The sequence below is a fragment of the Python bivittatus genome, unplaced genomic scaffold (genome assembly GCF_059951505.1).
Source record: "Python bivittatus isolate LINGU-HERP-01145 unplaced genomic scaffold, Pbiv_v1 ctg000700_np1212, whole genome shotgun sequence".
Classification (NCBI taxonomy): domain Eukaryota; kingdom Metazoa; phylum Chordata; class Lepidosauria; order Squamata; family Pythonidae; genus Python; species Python bivittatus.
This window is the reverse complement of record NW_028277098.1, coordinates 8250351-8273640: the sequence shown is the minus strand read 5'-3', so window position 1 is coordinate 8273640 and position 23290 is coordinate 8250351. Positions and strand designations below refer to the sequence as shown.

Below are 23290 nucleotides of genomic sequence, written 5' to 3'. Positions count from 1 at the left end.
TAGCCTATAATTAAATTGACAGCTAGCCTATATTAAATCAGTTGGCTATGTCAAACATCTGTCTGCTTATGTATTTTTTCTCCTCTGTATGGGAAAGCCAATTTGATTTCCCTGGTCTTTCAGTCCATTTAGAAATATTTTTCCCAACCCCAAAGTTATATTTCTTTCTACATAATTTTCTGTTATTTTCCTTTAATGTTACAGGCCTGGAGTTCTCACCAGAGGTAAGCCTGATGTGAGTTTCCACACTCCCTTTTCATTGCCTTTGGTCACATTCAGGCCACCAGAGGAAGATTTGAAAAATAGAGCATAGAGTCACATTAATGCAAACTAAACTGTGTTTAATACAAAGATTTACAATTAGCAACCCAAAATAGATCATCTTTACAAACTGAAATATATTTTCTTCTCAGTGCTTTTTCATCTTATAAAAGGGACACAGACATTTAACACAGGGTTCTAGCCATTTCTTTTGGACCATACTTCAATTTCTGCAACTGAATTCTGAATAATCAGCCTAGAAGGAAAAAAATGAAAAATGGCATGAGCCTTTCTCTCAGATAAAATGGAACTTGGTGTTATTTTTACATTTCCTACCTCTGAAAAATCAAATCAAAATGCTTCTTTCTAAAATGAAAAAAAGTATTCTTTGTGCTTGAAACAAGTCTCTCTGTTCCATTAATATTCCAATATTCATAACAGTTCTATTACAGTTTCTATATTCTGAACTGACTTCTTTTATTCATCTGATATCATGCAATCTATATTAAAAGGGCAATTTAAAATCTCATATCCACTGAATTCAAGGGGGATGGTGACTTTTGAGTGTATTAGATTATGCTGGTAAGAATAATGAATATTCAGAGTGATGCATTACAGATTAAATTGATTTCTATAATATTGCAAAGACACATTAATTTGAAAACTGACTTTTCACTCAAAGCTTCCTTTACAGTTCACTTTATACTGAGAATTTTAAAATAAAACACCTAAGAACTTTATTCTAGTTTAAACTTCTGCAGCTGGTCATCTGGAGGTCATTTATGCTCAGCAGAGGTAATGATATAAATACAGTAGGCCCACACAAGCCTATTCTCATAACATTGTCCACTGACCTGTTACTTTAAATCTGCAGTTCCACAGCCCTTTATATTCCTTCTTCCCCATTTCTTAATCCAAGATGAATCTCACTTCCCATTATGAAAACATTGGCTTATCTGAAGACTTCATACTTATTTTTCACAAGCACTTTTCCAAATATTGACAAGACTCATAGTTTTGAAATGCTGGTTACCTGATGGATATTCCTCATGAGTATTTGATTAGTTAATTCCTGTACAGTTCCTATCAGGAGAAGACAAGGTTGAATGAGTTTGAATGATAGCTTGATGTGCTGCAATGCACTTTACAAATTTATTGCTATTTTAGCCCTGGAAAAACTGCCACTGAAAATATCATGGGCTGAAAATTGAAATATTTTTTATATACTTAATAAGTGTATAAGAACCCGCTTTATTGTTCCAATGCTTTCCTTATATTTAGACAACTTCGACTATTGCTTGGTTTCTATAGTATTGGCAGAAATTAAGATTAGAAATGATACAGCCAATTTTTCAGCACTTGAAGCAAAGTCATGGAAGGTAAGTCTTTACTTCAGCTTTTTTCTTTATTTTAAAAATAAGTATTTTTATTTATTTCTTTACTTAAGAGACAAAACATAACCTCACAACAGATGATGCACACAATCTATACTGTACGTGCATCTCTATACACTGTTTTTATATTAGATTATAGAAAGAATATTATGATGTAACTTAAGATTACATAAGAAAGAGGTTAAAATATAGTTGTACTTATAACTGCCGTGAAGAATATCAGAAGCCACTTCCTAGTATCTTTTTTCTTTCTTTTCTATTTTTCTTTCTTTTTTTCTGTTCTTGCACTTTTTTGCTTTCTATTTCTTTCTTTTTCTTTTTACTTTATATTAGTTTGTATTAGTTTTTATCTTCTATTTTAAAAAGTTTTAATAAAAAATTATATATATATGTATGCACGTATGTATGTATGTATAGGCTGTTTCTGAAAAAAGTCACTGAGAATATGTCATCTCCTGGAGACTTGGTTTGACGTAAAAGAAGCCCTCTGGACTGAAGAGAAACTGAGATGGTGAGCTGATTGCATGGCAGCTGCTGAATCAAACTCTAGTTCTGACGTGTTCCTTTTATGTGTGTTCTGGCCTAAAGCATGAAGACTGTTGTAATATTGTTTCTGCAAACAAATATGGGAACTGCTGCTATCTAACCCCAGCTGGAAATACATCCTCATATTGTGAGCCACTCTGGCTTGAATTTTGGCAGCAGGAGAAAATATTGTCACAGAATTTGCTTTTCTATTTAGTACCAACTGCATACCAAAATAGATCATTAGGACTTACCTCGGGCAGGATGTTTTCTGAAGATTAAGCATAAGGTTGCAGAAAATAGGAGGAGGATACAAGGTACTCCAAAATATAAAAAGAGATTACATTGCCCTGTAAAAGAGACAGAAAGTTAATGCATTATTTGTGGGGTAAGTGCCTACCTGTCCCCAATAGTAGCCTTAGAATTTTGGGGGCACTGGCAAGAGTCTAAATGGGGACCCAGTTTTTACAATCTATCAGCAACTTACCAGCTGTGATATATCTGATTTTGTTCTAATATTTCTCAAGTTATGAAATTGCTATGAAAGTACAATTAGCATACTTCATAATTGAAAGCAAACAACAAATTATAAAATTCTGTTCTTCATATATCTGCATGATGAAGGATTCAACCTATCCTTTTTTTTGGGGGGGGGGGGGTAGGTGAAACTTTAAAAAAAAAAAAAAATTGTTTAAAACATTTAAAGAACAGAATAAATAGGACCATAAAAGAAGAAGAGGCAGAAAAAGACATAGTGGATAAAGAATAAATATCAGTAAATAAAGGATTTAAAATTTAAAATTCTTTATTTCCTTAATCAATCCATCAGTTAACTAATTAATTAAATGCATAGAACCAGGTTCATTATATCATCTTCATAAATGACTAAAAATATCTATAAAACTCTACACATTAATATTAATATCGATATCACCACTATTGGTCAGTGTCCTGAAACAAAAGCACATAATCGTGTAAAGGGAAAGAAAAGGGAAAAGGAAAAGAGAGAAAAAAAGAAACAAAACAATAAAAAGGAGAAAAAGCAGTAAAAGCAATATTAAATTCTAAATTCCCTCCGATTGTACCCAGCTGGTGATTGTATCAAAATATTTCTAAACGTTGACATTGCTTGTAATTACTGTCTTTTCATCAATGATTTCCCCCTTAAAAACTGTACTCTAGAGTGTCTGAGATTGCCTTGTTGTGTTACACACGATACATGGGGGAGCCATTCTTGCTTTACTTTAGCCAAACTTCTGTCCTGGGTATATAACATTAATTTTGCCATTGCAAATTCCCCAGGTTTGTTTTCCCATTCCGATATTGTCAGCAAAGTGTCTCTTTCATTGGGTCAGAACTGTCCTTGTAGCTGTCAGCATATATCTTAACAAATTGTGATATTTTTTTCATTTATTCATTCTGGAAGGCTTCAACTTATCTTCACATATCATCATCTCTTAATCATCATTCACTTGAATACACACTGATGGCATCAGATATTTTCATATAATACTATGAAAGAACACTGAAATGTTTATTTTAGTTTTATTCACTGATATCAGTACCAAAACTGGGGACCCCTCAAATGTGGAGCCCTGGGCAATTGCCTGGGTTGCCTGCTTCTACCACTCAATACCTAAAATGCCATACCTGGCTGGTTAGGGTGAAGGGCCATATGAATTGTGATCTGCTGATTTGCTCTGCAGTGACCAGCTCTGAATATCCAATGGTCTGCTACTGAAATTCTGCCGTAGTTCACATTGCTTGCTTCATCACCTTAAACTCCAAGAATGATCTTCTACTCAGGTGGTGACCCATATTGAGACAGAACTCTATTTTGGCTGTTTGTTTATCTCCTTAAATCCTTGGCTTTCTAGTTCTTCATGTATCTAATACAATTATATTCAATGCCTTTTTTCAAGAGGGAGAGATACACTTTTCTCCCTGTCCCCCCCTTTCTGAGACTATCACACCTGCTGCCCTCCAATCCAGACTATCTCCAATCTATCTAGCCTATATACAGAAGGCCAATCGGGGGCTACATCCTCTTTACTTCCTCAAATCCCTCTTCAAAATCCAACCCTTCTATAGATAGTATCATTAGAGTTTAGCTGGAAGGCAGTGCTGCCAGATGAAGATGTTGTCAGTGTCATAAATTCCTAACCCTGCTGTATCATACCTGTGTTTGCAGACGCTCCTTTTTTAATAACTTCAGAAGTCATGTTTCCATTTGGACTTGAACAACTAAAAGATGTTCTGTTGATCCATCTTGCCAAAGAAATCATCTTCAGGCTCCATATGTTGAAAAGCTCTTGCCTATATGTTGGGTTAATATACTCATCCTGAGATGTTTCCCCAGCAAAATTCCAGGAGATACTATCCCAAGCAGGATTTGCATCCCAGAACAGGCAGAGTAATGGGATACTGTGTTTCACCTGAGCATCCTCCCCAATGGAAGGTGCAAGCATGGAAAGGCTTTGCCTAGAAAAACCTGGAAAGAATCATAAAAGTGTTGTGACATTTTAAAAAATCCTACTACTTACACGCTCAAAGGATTTCAAGCCCGGGGAAGACATCATCCTGTCTGTTGATTTTCCCCTTCAGGACAAGCTACAGAAAGTCCTAGGACAGCCCTGCCTTTTCAGTTAGAAGCAGAAAGACAGAGCTGAAATGTTTAGGAAGGACAACGGTAAATAGATGCACAGGGAGGGAAGAAGTGATGCGTGCATATATCAAAATAAACATTCCAAAGTGCTATGAAAAAATAAAGTGATTTGCCTGATTTTAAAAAGTTGTGGTAACCACTATTAAAACACTTTGGATTAGGTGATAATAGTAAAACTAGTAAATGTGGGGCAGGGAGAAAATGAGGGGTAGAAGAAAGAAGAAGTATTTCTAAACTTACTGTGTGTGGAAGAAAACGTGAAATTGACTTATAAGGCAAGGGTGAGTATTGTAGGAAAACTCCGTACACTATTGACTAAATCACTTATATCTCTAAAACAATAAACTTGGGGAAATGCCATTGGAAAAGAGAGGGCATCCATTTATGATGAGATGAAATGGGGAAGCCATCTTTTCTAGAAGAAAATGCATGTTTTCCTAAGAAAGCAATAGCAAACTCAGGAAGCTAAATGGTTGTGATAAACTGTATGACAGATAATGCACAATCGGGTTTTTAATGTGTAAAGCAAACACTGCTTTTCATCCAATCAAAATACTTGATCCATTTTGATTCCTGCACAATGCAATCTTACTCATCCAATGGAAAATTTTGGATTAGTATAGTTTGTAGGGCAGAAAGTTCATCCTGGCATGACATAAAATCATTGTCAAACTCTTTTGGAACACTCACTTGTGATGATCAGTTGAGTTGTGTTACAGATTTCATAAGACCCAGGTTTAGGGGTGAAGCAGTGATAAATTCCAGAGTCATTTCTGCTCACATTACTAATAACTAGAGCGTAGTAGGTCTGCTTATCCGTGCTACATGAATACTTTCCTTCTGACTTTGCACCTATGGTACAATCATAAATCTTATAAAGGTGCTTGTCTTCCCTTTCCTTGTAGCATGACATTGCTGGGAACTGAGATTCTTCTCTTGGGAAGCTACACTGGATTGCCACTGTTTTTCCAGGAGATTCCACAATCCAATTTGAATATAGTGAGATTTTTTTACTCATCTCAGAAGCTAGAATAAATATTCAAAAAAGGAAGTCAAGATAAGAGTAAGCAGTGGAATACTTAAAGGCAATTATTATTACAAGTAGAAATTCTAGTATCAATAATTTATTCATTAGTAACTCTGATATTTAACAAAGGGAGAATATGACATCAGGATACCAGGATATGATTTAATCATTTGTTGATTCTAAGTACTGAACTAATATATGGACAACTTTTGAATGTTATCTCCATTGTATTAATGCTATATATTATTGTTCTCATTTGAGGCATTTTTATAATTCAGTTTGATATTATCTGTACCCCTTGATGACTCCCAAACTTCAGTGAAAACAAATCATTGTGCAAGAAAGCAGAAATACTTACCCTGCCATGTCATAAGAATGAACCCAGCAAAGTAGAAAAGCATCTTTCTGTGCTGTAGATTTTTGCAATTCTGCAGTGGTGGACTCCTTTTTGATCCAGAGCCTGGGAAATCTACAAAAAGCCCATGGTTGCTTTCAGCTAGGAGAGACACCTCGATGATCTTTCTTTAGCAACCACATGTCTTGTGGCATTTTAGAGACTAAGAAGTGTGTTACCGTTTTTCTAATGGCCCTCAGCAGCACTCTGCAACATTCACAAGGAGGTGTTCCTTTATCAGAAACCAGCTTTGGTTCAACTGCTTAAAGCTGCACACATCAGAGGCAGGATTTAGGCCAGAGCTTTGAGAGCTATGTTTCTTCCAGTTTTGCTAGCAGCCTCATATTTCATGTTGTCCGTGCAAGACATGAAGACATTATATTCCTTGGCATCTTATATCTATTTCTGGTTTGTATTTGTTTGCAAAAGGGAATTAATGCTAGCTTCCTTTTCAGCAATAGATGATCTGGAGTTTTCTGATTATGGGAGGTAAGAAAGAAGGTTTACAATGGCTGCTCAAAAAAGAAAAAAAAAGTTACATGGAACTGTTGTTATTAAATGGAACTTCTTATAGCCTCTTATCTAATGAACTGCTTCAGCCCAGTTTTATTAGGGTCACAGCATCAAATGTTCTACTCACCCACTGCATTTGGTGCAAGACCAATTTCAGTTAGCTATCAAATCTTAGTAAGGGAATATTTAAAACAGTGAAGCTGATCTAAAATAAAATGCTGTCAAATAAAGTTTAATCCACTTCCACTGAAGGGTTGTTCATTGTTTTGACAGACTCAGAGTCAAGCTGAAGGAGAGGCCCCTGATATGAAATGATTTTATTGCAAGAAACTGGGACACTAGAAAATGTCAGCACCTTCAAGCACCCATAGTTACATCTGGATCCATTCAACTTATCTCTGTCCTTGCAGAACAGGCTTTGTTCATTTGTTTGTGGGATTGTCCACTTACATGATCTAATCCAAAAGATTCTTATGTCCTCACTCTGTGTATGGAAAGAGAAGAAGGAAAATAGTCTTATCTGTCCTTTGACAGATTCTTATTGCACCCAAGAGATTCCAGCTTCGTCTCAGTCTTGGTGCTGAGATGTGCTCCAGATACATTTGCATATGCAAATCTGAGCAAGTCTCTAACTCAGATTTTGTTAGCTACGGATCAAATTATAAACAATTTAAAGAAAATGCACAATGTTAAATTGACATGGAGGGTTTGATTTGGGCTATATCAATTAAACTAATCTTTGTCCTTGTTTGAGTTTTATCTGTCAATACCTTGACAGAACTGGCATATATTTGCATATAATGACAAAAAGGCTATTTTCCTAGCTTTTAAATGAGAACTGCATGTTTCTGTTAATGGATGACTCTTGTAAGATGATGCCTCTTAGATCTGATTACATATTCAGTTCACCATGTAATTCTTATGAATCCGGTTGTGGTTTTAGAATCCCACAGATCTTTTTCCCAGCTGTACTTGACATGAATTCCACACTCAATTTTTTTGTCATGCATGTTTTATTTATGTAATTTTTATCCCATATCAAAAGACATCTTCAGGTGAAGTACATACATTTTGATAAAACATAATTTGATAAGCATAAAAGTAAAATGCAAGAAGTAAAAGCATTTGGAGCATATGCAATATAATTAAACACAAGCATACTATCCATACAAACATTGATAGAAGAAATCTCTAGGCAAAAGAATGGATCTTTAGGCATAGTTCACAACTATGAAGATTTATGCCTCCAAAATATAGGTGAGGGACTTATTTCTAGAAAGTAGGTGCCATCCTAGTATACTTGGGGAAATGTTAGACTAGCAAGCAGGAGATAGAACATTTATCTACAGTGATCCAGTAACATAAGAAAAAACTACAGTGGTACCTCTAGTTACGAACTTAATCCGTTCCGTGACTCTGGTTGCAACTCGAGTTGGTTGCAAGTCGAGGTAAAGTTTCCCATAAGGTTCAATGTAAATACGGTTAATCCGTTCCACCCTCCGAATTTGGTCGCACCATGAGGCAAATTTCCCCATAAGGTTCAATGTAAATATGGCTAATCGCTCTCCGAATTTGGTCGCACCCCGAGATAAATTTCCCCCATAAGGTTCAATGTAAATACGGCTAAACAGTTCTGAAACATATGCATTTTATTTTTAAACCTCAAAAACATGAAAAAAAAGTACAGTACAGCAGAATATGAAGAGGGAGAATGGGGTGGGGAGGCAGCTATTGTTTGAAGGGAGAGTCCCCCTCCAAAGGGACATTGGGGAGATCTCCTTCAGGGGTTTCCTCTCTTCTTTGCCTCTTAGCTGCAGGCTCAGTTCTGGGGAAAAACCTGTCTAAATTCAGTTGCCAGCCTGCTCTGCATTTTCTTTGGAGCCATGCTGACAAGCACACCAAAAACCTTCCAAATGCCACAAAACACACCACAAGCCTCACCGTATGTCTCCTTGCTACCGTGATCTCGCCCACAGGAAGCCGCGACCGCGTGGCAGCAGGGAAAATGGCCGCAGATCCGGTTCATAGCTTGAGGCAGAGTTCGCATGTCGAGGTAAATTTTTGGGGCCGGAGCTGGTCGTATCTTGAAAAATTCGTAAGGAGGGGCGTTCGTAACTAGAGGTACCACTATATTTTTAGCAATTGACAAGGTGTGGGATCTGGCCTGGAAAGAACTAGTTTTGAATTATATTCAGCTAGGCAAAAGGCTTAGAAAGTCCATTATGTCTAGATCTAGCTTACCCTTGAGGGTTTTGCTAAGAGAAAATAAAGATCTTTGTGCAAGCTAATTTGGGTAGTATAGAGGAAGTGTTGCAAGGTAGTCATGTAACTAATTTTATACATGTTGTGCATTGTGTTATAGTTTCCACACGATCACTGCTGGATATAATAAAAGAGAAATACTTGGACATTTGAATATCATAAAAACTGGCAGGCACCCAACTCGTAGATAATTGTTGAGATAAAGTTCAAATTACTTCAGAATAAAGGCAGCGCCTCCTCCTCAAAATTCACATGGAGTCATGGCAAATGCAACTTAGTCTTTAGTATATGCTTGTGGACTATAAATCACAGGGATATATTGGAAGGAAAGGTTGGATATTGCATAAGCACGTCTATTCTTCAAGTTAAAACCTTTAAATTCTGTCATTCACTTTCTTCTTTGCAAGTCTTTCCATCTTCTATTTATCATGTAAAACTTTCAATCCCTTTAAGGCACATTTCAGCTTCTCCGATTTAGTTCTGCACCTTTGATCTAAAGAAGAAAACAGGAAGATCAAAGGCAGTCTCGGCAATGATTATGGATTCTTTATTTGTCTACAGTTTGAAAATGGCATCAGAAAGCTCTTTGAGTTTTGTTTTGCTGAGTTCCATTACCCACATGTAACATTAAATAACTATTTGGGGCTGAAACCCTAGAATTACTTAGTTCAGAACACCTTCTGTGTAGACTTCTTTAGTTTCCCTGTTACTATTATTTTTAATGCTAACTGGCTGCTTTTATTGTCTATATCTTAGGCTATTTTAATTAAAATGACAATTTAAATAAAATTGTTCTGCTAGAATATAAAAACAGCTAAAATGAAAAACAGATTAACAGAAAATGCTAGTTCCAGAAACACTTTTTCCAGTCCATCATCCCAGCCATCACTGTTCTGGAAACTATTTTCAATCATCCTAGGTTTCACATAAGAATGTTCTAATACCCTACTCATATATAATGCCCATAGTTCCCATTCCGACTCCCTGTACAGCCTTCCTTCTTTATTAATTCTAGCAGAATTTGACTGCTTGATCTCAAAACCCTTCAACAACATGAACTTTCCAAAATGGCATCAGGTAAGGATGCCAGTTACTTCTGAGATCTTCTTCCTGAATATCTGGCTTATCTTTATTTCCTGGGAGGAGAAGGAGAAGGAGAAGGGCTTAGGAATCAAATAATAGTTTGTACAAGGCAAACCCACTGTCAAATGCATTGCTTCAGAAAACATACACTCTGAACAATAGAATCAACAGTGCAATCCAAAAGAGAAGGATAATATGGGATAATCCAAAAGAGAAGCCTGTAAAAGCAGTTCTATGTGAAAAGAGAGAAGGGAAAAATAAATACAACCAGCTGGACTAGCCACTGGTCCAAAATGCAAGTGGCTGAAGTTTTTCAGTTGATGGACGATCATCAGTGCAGGCCTGTCTGCTTGCAATCAGATCTCCAACCAAGGCTAATTTTGTCCTGGGAAAGAACTGAAACTGGTAGGAATTTCTTAAGAGCTACTTTAGCCACCCTGCTCTTCCACTGGCACCCCTTTGCCAAGGTAGCTATGCTTAGAACTCTGCCCCCTCCCTCCAATACATTTTTCTTCCTTTTTCCCAACCACCAGAAACTCTTGTTTCACAAATCCATAGCCTTGGTATTCTAGCCCTATCTGCTTTCCCAGCTTAACCTTTTATTCATCTATACTTCTCTAGCTTTTTACAGAGCAATGTCTCTGAGGCCTCATACTGTATATACCCACTCACAGAGGTGCTTTCCTCTTAACACACATCAGGAACAAAGCTAGTAGATTCCCTGCTCTGAAATGGAGGCGACAGTTAGCTGGTGCTGTCGTCACAGGAGCATAAAGCAGGGAAGTGGCAGGAGATGATTCTTTTTCTCAGCTGCCTCCTTCTCTTCCCTCCACCAGGCCAACTGCGTGTCCTTCACTTTCCCTGCTCCTCTCTCTCATGTCAGTGTTTGCTGGAGAGTATTGCCACCTGTCCCAACAGAAGCAGCAGTCACAGGTCACTAATGCCCAGGATGGTTCTGTCCAAAAGCAGTGGTTAGCTGTGGCTGATGGTAACAGGGCAACAATGGACACCAGATGAAGTTCTGATCTCTTTGGCAGCTAAAACAGAAATGGACAAAGAGATGCAGAACTCAATGGCTGTATGGGAGGGAGTGGTGATGTAGCAGGCCTGGTGTATCCCGCAGTTCATTGACTTCCCTTAGGCTTCTCCTCTGTGAGAATCCAAATGCTTGAATAGATGTTGTCTTCCATCTCTCAATGGAAATCTTACTTTCCTGCAGGTTCACCTTGGTCCAGCTTCAGCCTGCCTTAGCAGTGGCTTAGTGCCATCCACATTAGGTAGATCAGACCAGGAAATCAACTCCACAGGAAGGCTAAAACTACTTTGAGACTGGCTATAATAGCAGAATCTTGCGGGTCTGATTGTGTTGTACTTCCTCCTCCTTCTTATATTACAATGAATCGGGGAGGCATTTTCCTAAGCCGCTTCCAAATATTACCTTGTTTCTCAGGCCTTACAAGATGTTTCAGCCCCCTTTGCCTAGGTAATGGTTCTTGCATATTTCCATTAAGGTCATCTTTCTTACTCTCTACACTGGCAACACTACGGAGCCTTTGTTGTGAGGATATGGCCCTGGTGAAAGCTAGGTGGGCTGTCTAGAAGCCAAGGCAAGAAGATTCTAAGGATCAGCTCTGAGTTATAAGGTTACAGGTTTCCCCAGTCAGGTACACTCCAGATATAAAAAAGGAAAAGACTCCCTGGAGTTGTGCTTGACTCCTAGCGGCTATACGGACACATCCATGCAATTTTCTTGGCCTCCACCTGTCCATCTGTTGGACTAAAATTCCTACCTTTCTAAGTGTAGATGATGGGAGATGTGGTTTAACATAACTGGAGGACAGCAGGTTAGAGATGATTGTATTATAAGTTTCTGGAGAGATCAACTGATTTGTCTATTTTGCCATGCTGTACCTGTGATGCTTCCTATTTGAGGACACTTCCTGTTGTGAAGACTGCAGCATGATCACTTTGTCTCCTGGGTATGAACAAGCATAAGGCATTCCTGGGTGCCACTCCTCTGGAGGAATCAATTTCAGGCTCCAAATGCTGAAAGCTCCTTTCCCGTCTATCACGTCAACATCCATCCCATCCTGATATGTTTTCCCATTAATATTCCAAATGACAGAATTTGAAATAGGGTTCACATTGAAAAGGAAGCATAGCAGAGGGATATCATGCTTCAGAGATCCATCCTGCAAGAAGGATGGCACAAGGATAGAAAGATTTGGCTTCAAAGTTTCTACAAGAGATGGAAAATGACAGTGGTTATTAGCTTTATGTCCCTTGAATTATTTATGTTCAGTTTGGTCAACAACACTTCTAAATCCTATGTCTTTGCCTTGTGGTCGAGGTGTTCTTGGAGATTGGTAAAGTTATAAATCAATTAATTAATATGTATCCACAGCTTGCATTGTTGGATATATTCTTAGGCTCCACTGCAGATATTCACTCTAAGGAATTAGTGGTATTTTGTTGATTGCCACCAGAATGTCCATAAGGTAACACTGAAGAGACAAAATTATGATGCTGGAGCTCTGGCTTCTGCTAACCAAAGGAATGGTGACTGCTTTCTACCAGCCAAACATATCAATGTATGGGAGGAGTAATAAGGAAATATTAATTTTTCATTACAGGTATATGATTTGCTTTTTTGGTCTCTGTGTTTTTTTTTTAAATCCATATGTATATATGTGCATTTTTCACATAATGTGAAGATCTAGTTCTCTGATGAAGGCTCTAATGCTGGGAAAGATGGAAGAAAAGAGGATGACTAGCAGCAAAGTGGATGGACTCAGTTACAGAGGCAATGAGTTGGAAGACTTGAAGGACCAGGTGAGGAACAGATTATCATGGAGAGAATCTATCTATGTGATCATTAAGAGTGGACCCCGACTTGATTGCACATAATCAATCAATATATATGTGTGTGTGATTTTTAAAATAACTTCTAAAATAAGTCTAATCACATAGAACTGAACCAGTAACTCAGATAGTAAGTCATACCAGCATTTTAAGTTCTAAAGCAACTTTTCACACATATCCCAGTCTTGGATTGTCAAGGAAAGAACTTGTTTGTTTGTGGATAGATTTATTTAAAACATATTTAAATGTGTGGTAGCTCAAATTTCCCTTCCATCCAAGAAGGAATTTGTGTGCATTCTTTTACATTTCTTTTAAACTATATTTTTCAATTAAATTTGAATTAAATTTATTTCTACAGTAATAGGTTAGCATTACTGTAGAAATACAGTAATAGGTTAGCACAGCATTCATAAAACTGGTAGGTAGGCTAGCAATGAGATCAAAACAAACATTTGGAGAGGTGATAACACAAGTAGAGCAAATTATAGCAGCCAAAGGCCAATACATTTTAAAGCTTATTGTGAAAAGTGTATGTAAATGGAAAATCAGAAGGAGATGTATCTGGGTTATTCACAGTAAAGAATGACCAAACTTTGGCAGGACATCCAAGAATGTTCTATATTTCCATATTTCATGGCCACAATTCACAATTTAAGATGGTGAAGGAGTATGGGTTTTCTCTTGTAACTGAAGTGGGCACCATTTGTCTACCTTCCACTGTGAACCATCTTCCTTCTAGTTCAACCCAAATATCATTTTTATCAGCTATACTTGATCACGTCATTTATTTATTTATTAGATTTATATCCTGCTTCTCTTTCAAGGCTAAGGGTGGTATACATAGCCCTCTCCTAATTTTTCCTCACAAGAATCCTGTGTGGTAGGATGGGCTGAGGAAGAGTACCTGGCCCAAAGTCACTCAGTGAGTTACTACTCTCATTGAGGGTGGACTTGAACCTGGGTCTTCCCAAGACCCTGATATATGCAAGTATATCCAGTTTCCACTAGTGACCATGGTTCTGTTGTAGCCCAACTCAAATCAGTGCAGAGAGAAAACCCTGTCGCTGCATCTCAAATACTCCCACCAGAATAATGGGATGAAACATTAGAACCATGGGAGCTGTGGAAACAGCATGAAGAGAAGCAGGTCTAGGCTTAATGCAACCTTTTAATAAGACATCTTAAAATTTGCTTGCGTTCTCACCTGTGATTATCACTCTTGTCCTGCTCATGGGTAGTACCTTCTTCTCAGGGTTTACAACACAGGTATACACACCAGAGGCATTCCTTTGTGCATTGTTGATAATCAGATCACATCTGTGTGAGGAGCACTTTTGTTCTTTTCTCAAGTTCTTGTCACTCTGATCAATCACGCGCAGGTTTTTGTTGTGTCCTTCCTTGTACCAGGTCAAGGTCCGTGCAAGAGCGTTAGCTGAATTTTTGCAGTTGATACTTACCGTCTTTCCAAGAGGAGACACAATATTTTCTACTTTGTTCCCCTGTGAATCAGCAGCTACAGCAAGAAAACAAAAGAGCCTTTTATTACAAAATGAAGCAGAGAGAAAATATGAGTGTGCCTCTGTGTGTCTCTGTGTTTGCATATGTATTTTTCACTCATTGGTGCAGTGCATTCAATCTTGCAATCCACATAAAGATGGATTTCCTCCTGTGCAGACCCCAAAACCATCACCTTGGCTGATGGAGCAGTTAGAGGATTCATACAGCCTACACAACAGACTAACAGTCCTAGAAGCTGTTGGTGTAGAAGCCCCACAAAATATATATTTCACATTACTATCCTTATGAAGAATAACACAAAATTACAGTATCTTAGGGAAAAGATGCATGATATGTAATAAGTTATAATTTGGGAAGTTCTTGAGTTTTATCTATGAACTAAACGTATTATGCAAACCAGTATAAACAGGATAGAAATATCCTGTTTATATACTATTAGCTACACTCTGCTGATAGAAAATACTGAAAGTTGTCAGTTACACTTTGCTTATTTTTAATGATGTGCTATAATTGATCATTGAGATAACCTGTCTGAAGTAATATTGTGACAAGTCATAGATACAATTTAATAACTTCTTATCCCTTATACTGTGTGGGCATGTGCATGTAGATAAAAGGAGACCGGATTACACATGGATGAGGGGAAAAAAACCCATCTGAATAAAACTGGAGAAAAACGTAATCTGAAAGCACCCTTCACAGATGATAATTAACCTCTAGAAGAAAAGCTTGTAATAAGTTTTGAGTCTGAATAAGATTGATTTTTGAAAACACTTACCGTGCAAGACAAGTAGAAGAATCCCAGCACAATGGGCAAACATCTTACACTCCTCTTCAGCTTCCAACCTCTTCAGTTAATTTTTAACAGTTCAATCTAAATGAAGTCCATGAACATCAACACCTTTAGATTTCCTGTCAATCTGTAGAGAAGGAAAATGAAGATTAGGAGGGGCAAGAAAAACATCCTCAACTGGGAAAACTTTGGATATAGGTTTGGTAGCTTTTCTTTTTTAAAAAATGTGCAAGCAGGCAGGGTTTTAGGAAGACATTGAACTATGCAATGAGAAAATCCAAGTCTTTCTCCACCGGCACTAACATTTATATTACTGAGTAACGAAGTATTCTGCTCAAATAATGATGATTTAATTGTATGTAAAATCTGCTTGCCAAGCAAAGGAGCCAAAAAGCAAGAACTGTGACCCCAAACTAACCTAGTGAACTAAAATCCTGCAATCCTGCTCTAGTCTAAAGATGTGAGGAACAATTAGCAGGGGGTGGTGAAATGCAGGCAGCGGAATCCACATCACTGTGTCAACCTAAGTGGTGAATCACATCACACCAACGTTTTCTTGACAGTTCCCCATCAACACTTTGTGCCACCCACCTGGTACACAAATCGCCAGCCCTTCTTCAGATGCTCTTATTTTAGCAATGCTGTTCACCAAATACCTTGTTCTGTTCTCCATCGGTAAGTCCAATCTACTCTATCAGAAATCTCTAGCTTAAGCACTGTTTGGATCTGATTCAGAGAAGAGATTTTCTACATAGTTAAGCTTGTAATAATGTTGTTATCTAACTAGGCTGTACGTTATAGAGGGACAGCCTAGTCTGTTGTGGTAAGGAAAAAACTTGTGGTGTTTTAAAGACTAACAACGTTTTAGGAATTTTCAATCCACAAAATCAAATAGAATTCACTTGATAGTCTTTAAAATGCCACAAAACCTTGTATGGTTTCCTAACATAATTTCTTAAGAGTTTTCTCCACAACTTTGATTCTGCTTTTCATCCTAGTGAAGTACAGTATTCTACTAAAGGAGTAATGCTGCCTTTTAAGTTACTTACTTTGTCCCATTATACCATATATTTCCTCCAATGGGAAACAGATCCTCATAATCTGTGGCCCAAGGTCATGTGGAGAGAACTGTAGCCAAGGTGAGATATGATATTTTACCTCCCTCTTCCTAAGATGACACTCAAGTTAAAATTAGAATCCCAACAGATTCTTCTTATTTTGTCTTCACAGTATACAAAGCCCAGAACTATCAGTTACTATTTGTGGATGTTGGGGGAAACGCAACATTTGTGTGCAATTTTTCAAAAAACATTACCAACAACGTACATAACCTTCTTTGGTATAAAAGAAGACAGAATGAGCTATTACTTTTAACTAATGATTGTAAGATTGGTGGAACTGACAGGAAGTTTAACTGCAAGACTGAAGCACAAAAATTGATGCTAGAAATCTTCGACACGAAAGTGGAGGACTCTGGCTTATATCTGTGTGCGGACAGAACCCAAAATTACTTTTCCTTAAACTTTGCCAAAGCACTCTATTTGATTGTGGGAGGTAAGTAATGGATTTGAAATGGAAATACCACTAGTAGGGCTAAGGCTGTGTCCCTTGGAGCAGTTGTTCACTTGAACAATTAATTTCAGCCAATGGATCTTACTGAGCTCCCTTCTCCTCCTCTTCCTCCTTTTCCTCTTCCTCATCAGACAGTTATACCTCAAGCAGCTGGATGATGATTTTAGAACCTCCTGCACAAAATCCACCTTTCCAGGCAATGCAGAGTGGCAGCCAGCTGGCTTGTGTGGTCCATGGAGTTTCCAACTGGGTCGAGATATCCTGGGATACCTCTCAAGTTCTCCAAGACAGACAGACTCATTTAATGAAAAACCACAGTGGCTCCTTAACATTTGTCAGCGTCCTTTATATCCCTGAGAACTTTTCTATCATTGGGGAGAAATTCATCTGCCAAGTCAAATTCAATTCATCTGGCACCCCCATGAATCTGAGCACCACATTGTATGCAGGTAAATTATTTTCCATGCCCATGATAAAATGTTGGTGCTTTTTCACCCACAAGGTTTGAAGTGGTATTTGAGTGAGTCAGATTTGTAATGTCATCCTCACTATACATTGTCTGGGGTGCTCCTTGATCACCAATTTGAGCTTCATCAAAAAGGTCACAAGGAAGCCAGAGTCTTGTAAAAGAACTGTGCGTGAGCAATGCTGAACGTTGGTGAAGATAATCAGCCAAAATGGATCCCTTCCTGTTGCATTTCACCAAACTTGTGAAATGGGGTTCAAGATAGAATTAGTTGGTTTGGGGTTACTATGAGCAGTTGTGAGTAAACCAACCTCCTTTCTCTCTCCCCGCTTCCCACAGAAACAAGGACTTCGCAGAGAAATGATTGTCAACATTATGCAATACCTTTGGCTGTCATAGGAATGCTGGCATTTCTGCTGCTTATCCTGACCTGGCTTGGGATTCGATGCTGTCCTTCTAGGCTTGGTAATATCAGGAAAATATATCCTACTTCTTTGTAGCATTCTGGCTTGCAAAATAGAAGTATTCACATGTTAAGGCTTACTATGACAGTTGGGGTTGGATACAGTGTAAGTTAATAATTCTGTGATCCAGATTCATCTGTGGGGTCAAAAAAGTCAAGATGGCAGCTGTGACCACATGCTCAAACGGACCACCCCATCCTTTTTATGTGCACTGTGCAACCACCGTCTTGACTTTTTGATCCTTTCTCAGTATGCCCCTGCTGTTATCCTTTGATTGATTGAAAGAATGATTAAGGTCTGTCCTCCAGGGCTCCTCAGAACAATGTACAAATAAGCAAATACAGAAAGGTCATAAATCAGAACAAAATGAAAGTAAAAAGACCTGAGCAAACATTGCTATTCTCTTGCATGGCACCCAGCACATTCCCTCAAAAAGAAATTCCAGTTGGAGAGGGTTGCAGAAAGTACACCTAGCCTCTCCCCTAGCCTCTTCGGGTTGAAGGCAAGCCACAGGGCTTCGGATGTAAGAAAGGGTTGATGGCCCATTTGTGGGCAAAGAGGCATTTCTTTTCCATACCCTTTCATAAGCAAAAGTGGCTTCTGAAGCTTGAAAATACTTTGAAAGAACCCTTATAGGTTGATTAAGACCAGTGATATATGATCTTCAAAGGAGATTCAGAACAACAGACTTTTGTGGTAATCTTTAAAAAGTGCAAAGAGCAAGATTTGTGTTTTTTGTTTTGTTTTTTAAAAAGGAGAGCAAATGAACAGCAAGGGAAGTAACCCCAATTCTTTCATGGTACCATTTATCTGTTTCCACTGCAGTCCTATTCCAAGTCTTAACATTATTATTCTGTTTATAGATTTGATTGATTTGATTTATATATGCTAAACGTCTCTGGGAAAAGCAAAAGGCAGAGCTTTCAAGAGCCCAGGGGGTCAGGAGAAAACTCCAAAATGCCCAAAGTTTGGTTTGGAGTTAATTCTCTAAAATCACAATCTTGGATTAAATTTTGAAATAAGGAGGGAAAAGCAAAGAAAATGACATTTCATTTTTTTGTTTCCTTTTTGCCCATAAGGATACCAACCCAAGGACTCAATGCCACCAGCTTTAGAGACATCACAGGTATGGCTCTTCGCTACTTTTCCTTTTTTGGACAATATCTCAAGCTTTGCTACTGCCCTTTCCTATTGGATATTGGTACCCTTTTAACATGTAGATCTAGTCATATGTCTGAGCTTTTCTGACACATAGCACAATGAAGGAAAGCAGTGCCTTTATTTGGCCGGGGCAAGAAGATTTAAGAAGTATCTGATCAATTAATAAATAAGTCAATAAATCTGCAGACTAGTGTTCTTTATTTTTAGCTGATCTCTTCATATTCTCTGTGAAGCACTCTTAAACGATTTGTTTCTCTCTTCCATGTGAGAGAGAAGGAAAAATGAAGTCTTCTTCTAAGAAGAACATTCATGGCATATACTCCTATATATGTCTTATATACATAAGAGTATGGTTTATACACCTGTATACTTAGAAGTAAACCCACTTGGTATAAGTTTGGCTATATCAGTAGTTCTCTTGTGACTATGAATTGACCAATGAATTGTTACTATTACTTTATTTCATCAACAATCAATTAATTATTACAGGAGGACATTTGCTACTCTCAGCTGGTGTTTCTTTCAAATAATGAGGATGGGAAGAAGAGACAAACATCTTGATAGGCGAATGCAAAGATCTGAGCAGCCTGTCAAAACCGATAAGCAGAAACCTGGATGGACAACATAATTTTGCCTTTGGAGGCTGGGATTAGAAGCCCAGATCTGGGATTTTGACAGAATGTGGCGCTAGGCCTTGATTTTTCCCTTCTACAATGTAAATAATTCCCTACTTCGTCCAACTGTCATGTAACGGAAAATGAGTATAAATATATTTTTGTAATAAAGGAATACTTCAACATAAGCCACTAGTTTTCTCACCCCCCCCCTTTTTTTGGCAAATGGGGAAGAGTTCTGTAAATTATCTGATGAAAAGGCCTTGAGAAATTGAAAGCTTGCACTTGTTTGTGATTTTGAGGTAACTTAATAAAGGTACAGTACTATATGAATGTGTTTACGTCAGTTTCATAATAATCTGTTATTATTAACATCCCTTCGCCCAATATTTTCTCTTTTTAGTTTTGTATTTTAGAGTTTTTTAATGTTTTAATAGTAGTAGTAGTAGTAGTAGTAGTAGTAGTAGTAATAATTCTGTATTTAGTAATTGTTTTTTAGCTTGTTGTATGCCACCCAGAATCACTTCTTTTGTTATATAAATTTGACAAATCAATCAATCAATCAATCAATCTGTGACTCCCTTTCACATAGGATAGAGCAATCACAGAGAAGAAAAAGACATCTGGTTAAACTACTGATAATTTTCTGAGGAAAAAGACAGGATGGAGGTCTCATATCAAAAAAACAGCAAAAAGTAAATTGCAGAAAAAGAGAGATTTGCTTATTGAGGATGGGATCTTCTGCTTTCCAGATTTGCTCCCTTATACCCATCTTGCAAAAGAAGGGACAGCAAAAAAAAAAAAAAAAAAAAAGCTGTCCAGTTTCTGTCTGGAAGGGTTCCTCCACTTTGAGTAGCCGTGGATGTTCGTGCCCTCCCTGTACTTGATTTCCATTCCCAGCAGAATTTTTGCATCTCCTAATCCTTTCTATGTCCCCAGGCTTCCAGGGGGGAAAGTGAATGTCCCCAGCAACAGCAGGAGACTGTTGGTCAGTCTGGTTGGGAACAAAGAAGGAAATGTTCTCTGCAAGTTTGAGGTGACCGAAGCATTACCAGGTAGCACATTGTCCCTCTTGGACCATCCCTTTTTTGCTCTGGATAAAACAGTATAAGGATGAGTTACATCTTAGAGATATTGGCTGATGAGGTAACTGGAGCGAACATACCATAGATATTCCTTCACATACAAACTTTGACCTGCTTTAGGGCATGTGGTTGCAACTACAGCCTCCCATTCCAGGATGAGCTTCAGAGAGGAGGGGAAAAAAGGAGACAGAATAATGGAAGATCTGATGACCTTGAAGGAATACTTTCTATATATATAATTGCCATCTACCCCTCAACTGAATCTAGAGGTGCCTGTGAGGAGCAGGGCCTTCTCTATTGTAGCACTCTCCTTGTAAAGCCTTTTGTCTAAAAAAACCTCAGCAACGCACCTTGCTTGTGATTTTTCCAGAGATTCTCAGTACATTTTTCTTTATTTTTGTCTAGAGAAGTGTTTGAGAGCTGCAGTGGTGCTGGACTGGTTTGCTACTTGTTTTCCTTAATGCTTTGTTAATCAGAAAGTGCATTATCTTGGTACTACATTAAGTGCTTGGACAACCCCCTTTTAAGGGTGAGAAGTGGCCTGATATTTAACAATAGCAATTAACTAGGTCTGGAGCCACACTCATGGGATTTACTGACATAATAGAAACTTGGTGACAGACTTCTTCTCACTTTATTTTACGCAGAAAGGCAACAGGAAATGAAACAAATAGCTTGCACTTCAAAACCCATTTTTAGGCAACTGCTGTCCATTTCTCAAGGCTAAGGAGACCACAGATATGTAACAAGACCCATGGCAGAAACCACAACTAGAAGCAAACAACGTGAGCAAAATACTAATGACAAAAGACACTATCACTCTTCTTTGGGTTCTGGATGGTATTTATTTATTTATTTGGCTTGATCTCCAAGTCCATTTTCTTAATTTTCCTCAACCGAAATTGTTCTTAGGAAACTGCTTTCTGCATCTGCCTAAGCTCCACATCAGCTGTGTAACATTCGCTGGTCTTTAGGTCTAGAATTCAAAACTCTTATACAATGTCTTTCCTTTCTATTGTTCTCTGTTCCTCTTCATTTGTAAGCTGGAACCGAACAATCGTTGCTTCAATTAAGTGTGATCTTCCTCCTCAGAGTTCTGCTCCATCTTCCACACCCATGACAGGAGTCTGAACCCAAATGTATAAAACAACAGCAATAGCGACTGGGTCATCATTCAAACATCTGCATGAATAGGATCTGATCAGGAAAATCCTTCAATGAGCTGTGGCTTTATTATGTCTTATAACCATGGTTTCAAAATGTATGCATCCCCTTTGATCCAGTGTTTTTTGGTGTAAGGAATGAGGCAGGAACAAGAAGCTCCCATGGTAAAAACAATTATGTCAACGTAGTTCAGGGGCTTTCCAAGGCCACTGAGAGAATGTCCAAGTATCCATTGACTCAGAAAAGCCTAGAATTTAAACCTTGGAGCAGAGACCTAAATAATGGGTTGATTTGTGTGTACCATAGCACACAAATCTTCTCTCTGTGCCTATGCCTTTATTGTATCAGCAGTAAAGACATACTGTATCTTGCCAAGTCATGCCTGAGCATTTTGCTGATTAAGTCAATTCCTGAATAAAGTTTTTTTTTTGGGGGGGGGGGATGCAAATTTTTTGTTATGGGACTATCAGGGAATGGGATAGAAGAGTAACACCACACAGTGATGTTCCGCCAACTAAAGTGAACTTCATGGTTACTCAGAGATGAATGTGACGAATAATTTGTGCTGGTGTTCAATTGCAGTGTCCTTACCTAGTCTCTGTGTGCATGCATATGTGCTTCCTTAATTACAGGCCTAACCAAACGATATCTAAGCTATCTCCAAAGCTTCCTTAAAGTTCTTTAACTGCTTTCATGCATTTCCTTTCCCTTTTTCATCCACACAGTTGCTAAACCTAATCACTGAGCTTTGTTAATTCCCCTCTCTAGGCAGCTTAGCAATAGTTTTGCTTTCCTGCTACTTTAGCCATTTTTATAGAAAAAAGGACAAAGGAGGAAAAAACCCTGTTTCTTGAGCTCTCTTAGAAATCTGGCCCCTGGGCCATACTTCTCCACTCTAGTATGGCTCTCAGGCTATCTTTCCAGCATGGATCCTTCTATGGGTAATGGCAGGATATGGTAAAAAAAAATCCAAGATGACAGCCATGATGATGTGATCCAAACTCTGCCCATTTTTTATGTGCACTGATACTTCTCTCAGCACCATCCCGACTCTTCACCATTAGCTCTCTCACAGATCCTTCCCTCCAAATTCTGTTCATTATTGCTGGAGCTGACCATCAAATATGCTTCCTTCTTCATTGATCCATTGAAGGAGAAGGAGAAGGACAAAGGAGGAGGGGGACAAGGAAGAAGAGGAGGAAGAGAAGGGAGAATGAGGAGGAGGAGGAGAAGGGGGAGATCGAGATGGAGGAAGAGGAGGAGGAGGAGGAGAAGGGAGGAGGAGGAGGAGATGGAGATGGAGAAGGCAAACAGGAAGAGGAGGGGGAGGAAGAAGAAGAGAAAACAATTGATGATGGACAATTGTTAGGCACTAATACAATAGGCTTCCCCATCTGCAGAACTCCCTGCCTCGGGGGTTAAGTCATATTCCTGTATACATCTTTTCTTCCACAGTAGTGAAATATT

At 38.3% G+C, this 23290-nt stretch overlaps 3 protein-coding genes across 3 annotated transcripts; 1 reads left to right on the top strand and 2 right to left on the bottom strand.

Annotated features, from left to right (window-relative positions):
* Positions 1–345: 345 nt before the first annotated feature.
* On the bottom strand, positions 346–6480 carry LOC112542325 (uncharacterized). Its single transcript, XM_025174909.1, has 6 exons — positions 6231–6480; positions 5536–5871; positions 4360–4671; positions 2435–2530; positions 1295–1344; positions 346–517 (listed from the first exon to the last, which is right to left on the bottom strand). Exons 1-6 carry the CDS (start codon positions 6271–6273, stop codon positions 485–487), a joined length of 870 nt encoding a protein of 289 aa, XP_025030677.1. The 5' UTR covers positions 6274–6480; the 3' UTR covers positions 346–484.
* Positions 6481–7810: 1330 nt separating this feature from the next.
* LOC112542327 (uncharacterized) lies at positions 7811–15325 on the bottom strand. The gene is made up of 4 exons (XM_088153300.1): positions 15283–15325; positions 14191–14499; positions 12036–12363; positions 7811–9534 (listed from the first exon to the last, which is right to left on the bottom strand). Exons 1-4 carry the CDS (start codon positions 15323–15325, stop codon positions 9516–9518), a joined length of 699 nt encoding a protein of 232 aa, XP_088009426.1. The 3' UTR covers positions 7811–9515.
* A 443-nt stretch (positions 15326–15768) lies between these two features.
* LOC112542326 (uncharacterized) lies at positions 15769–19889 on the top strand. The gene is made up of 6 exons (XM_025174911.2): positions 15769–15972; positions 16528–16851; positions 17001–17318; positions 17675–17800; positions 18879–18925; positions 19450–19889. Exons 1-6 carry the CDS (start codon positions 15936–15938, stop codon positions 19519–19521), a joined length of 924 nt encoding a protein of 307 aa, XP_025030679.1. The 5' UTR covers positions 15769–15935; the 3' UTR covers positions 19522–19889.
* The last annotated feature ends 3401 nt before the right edge of the window (positions 19890–23290 follow it).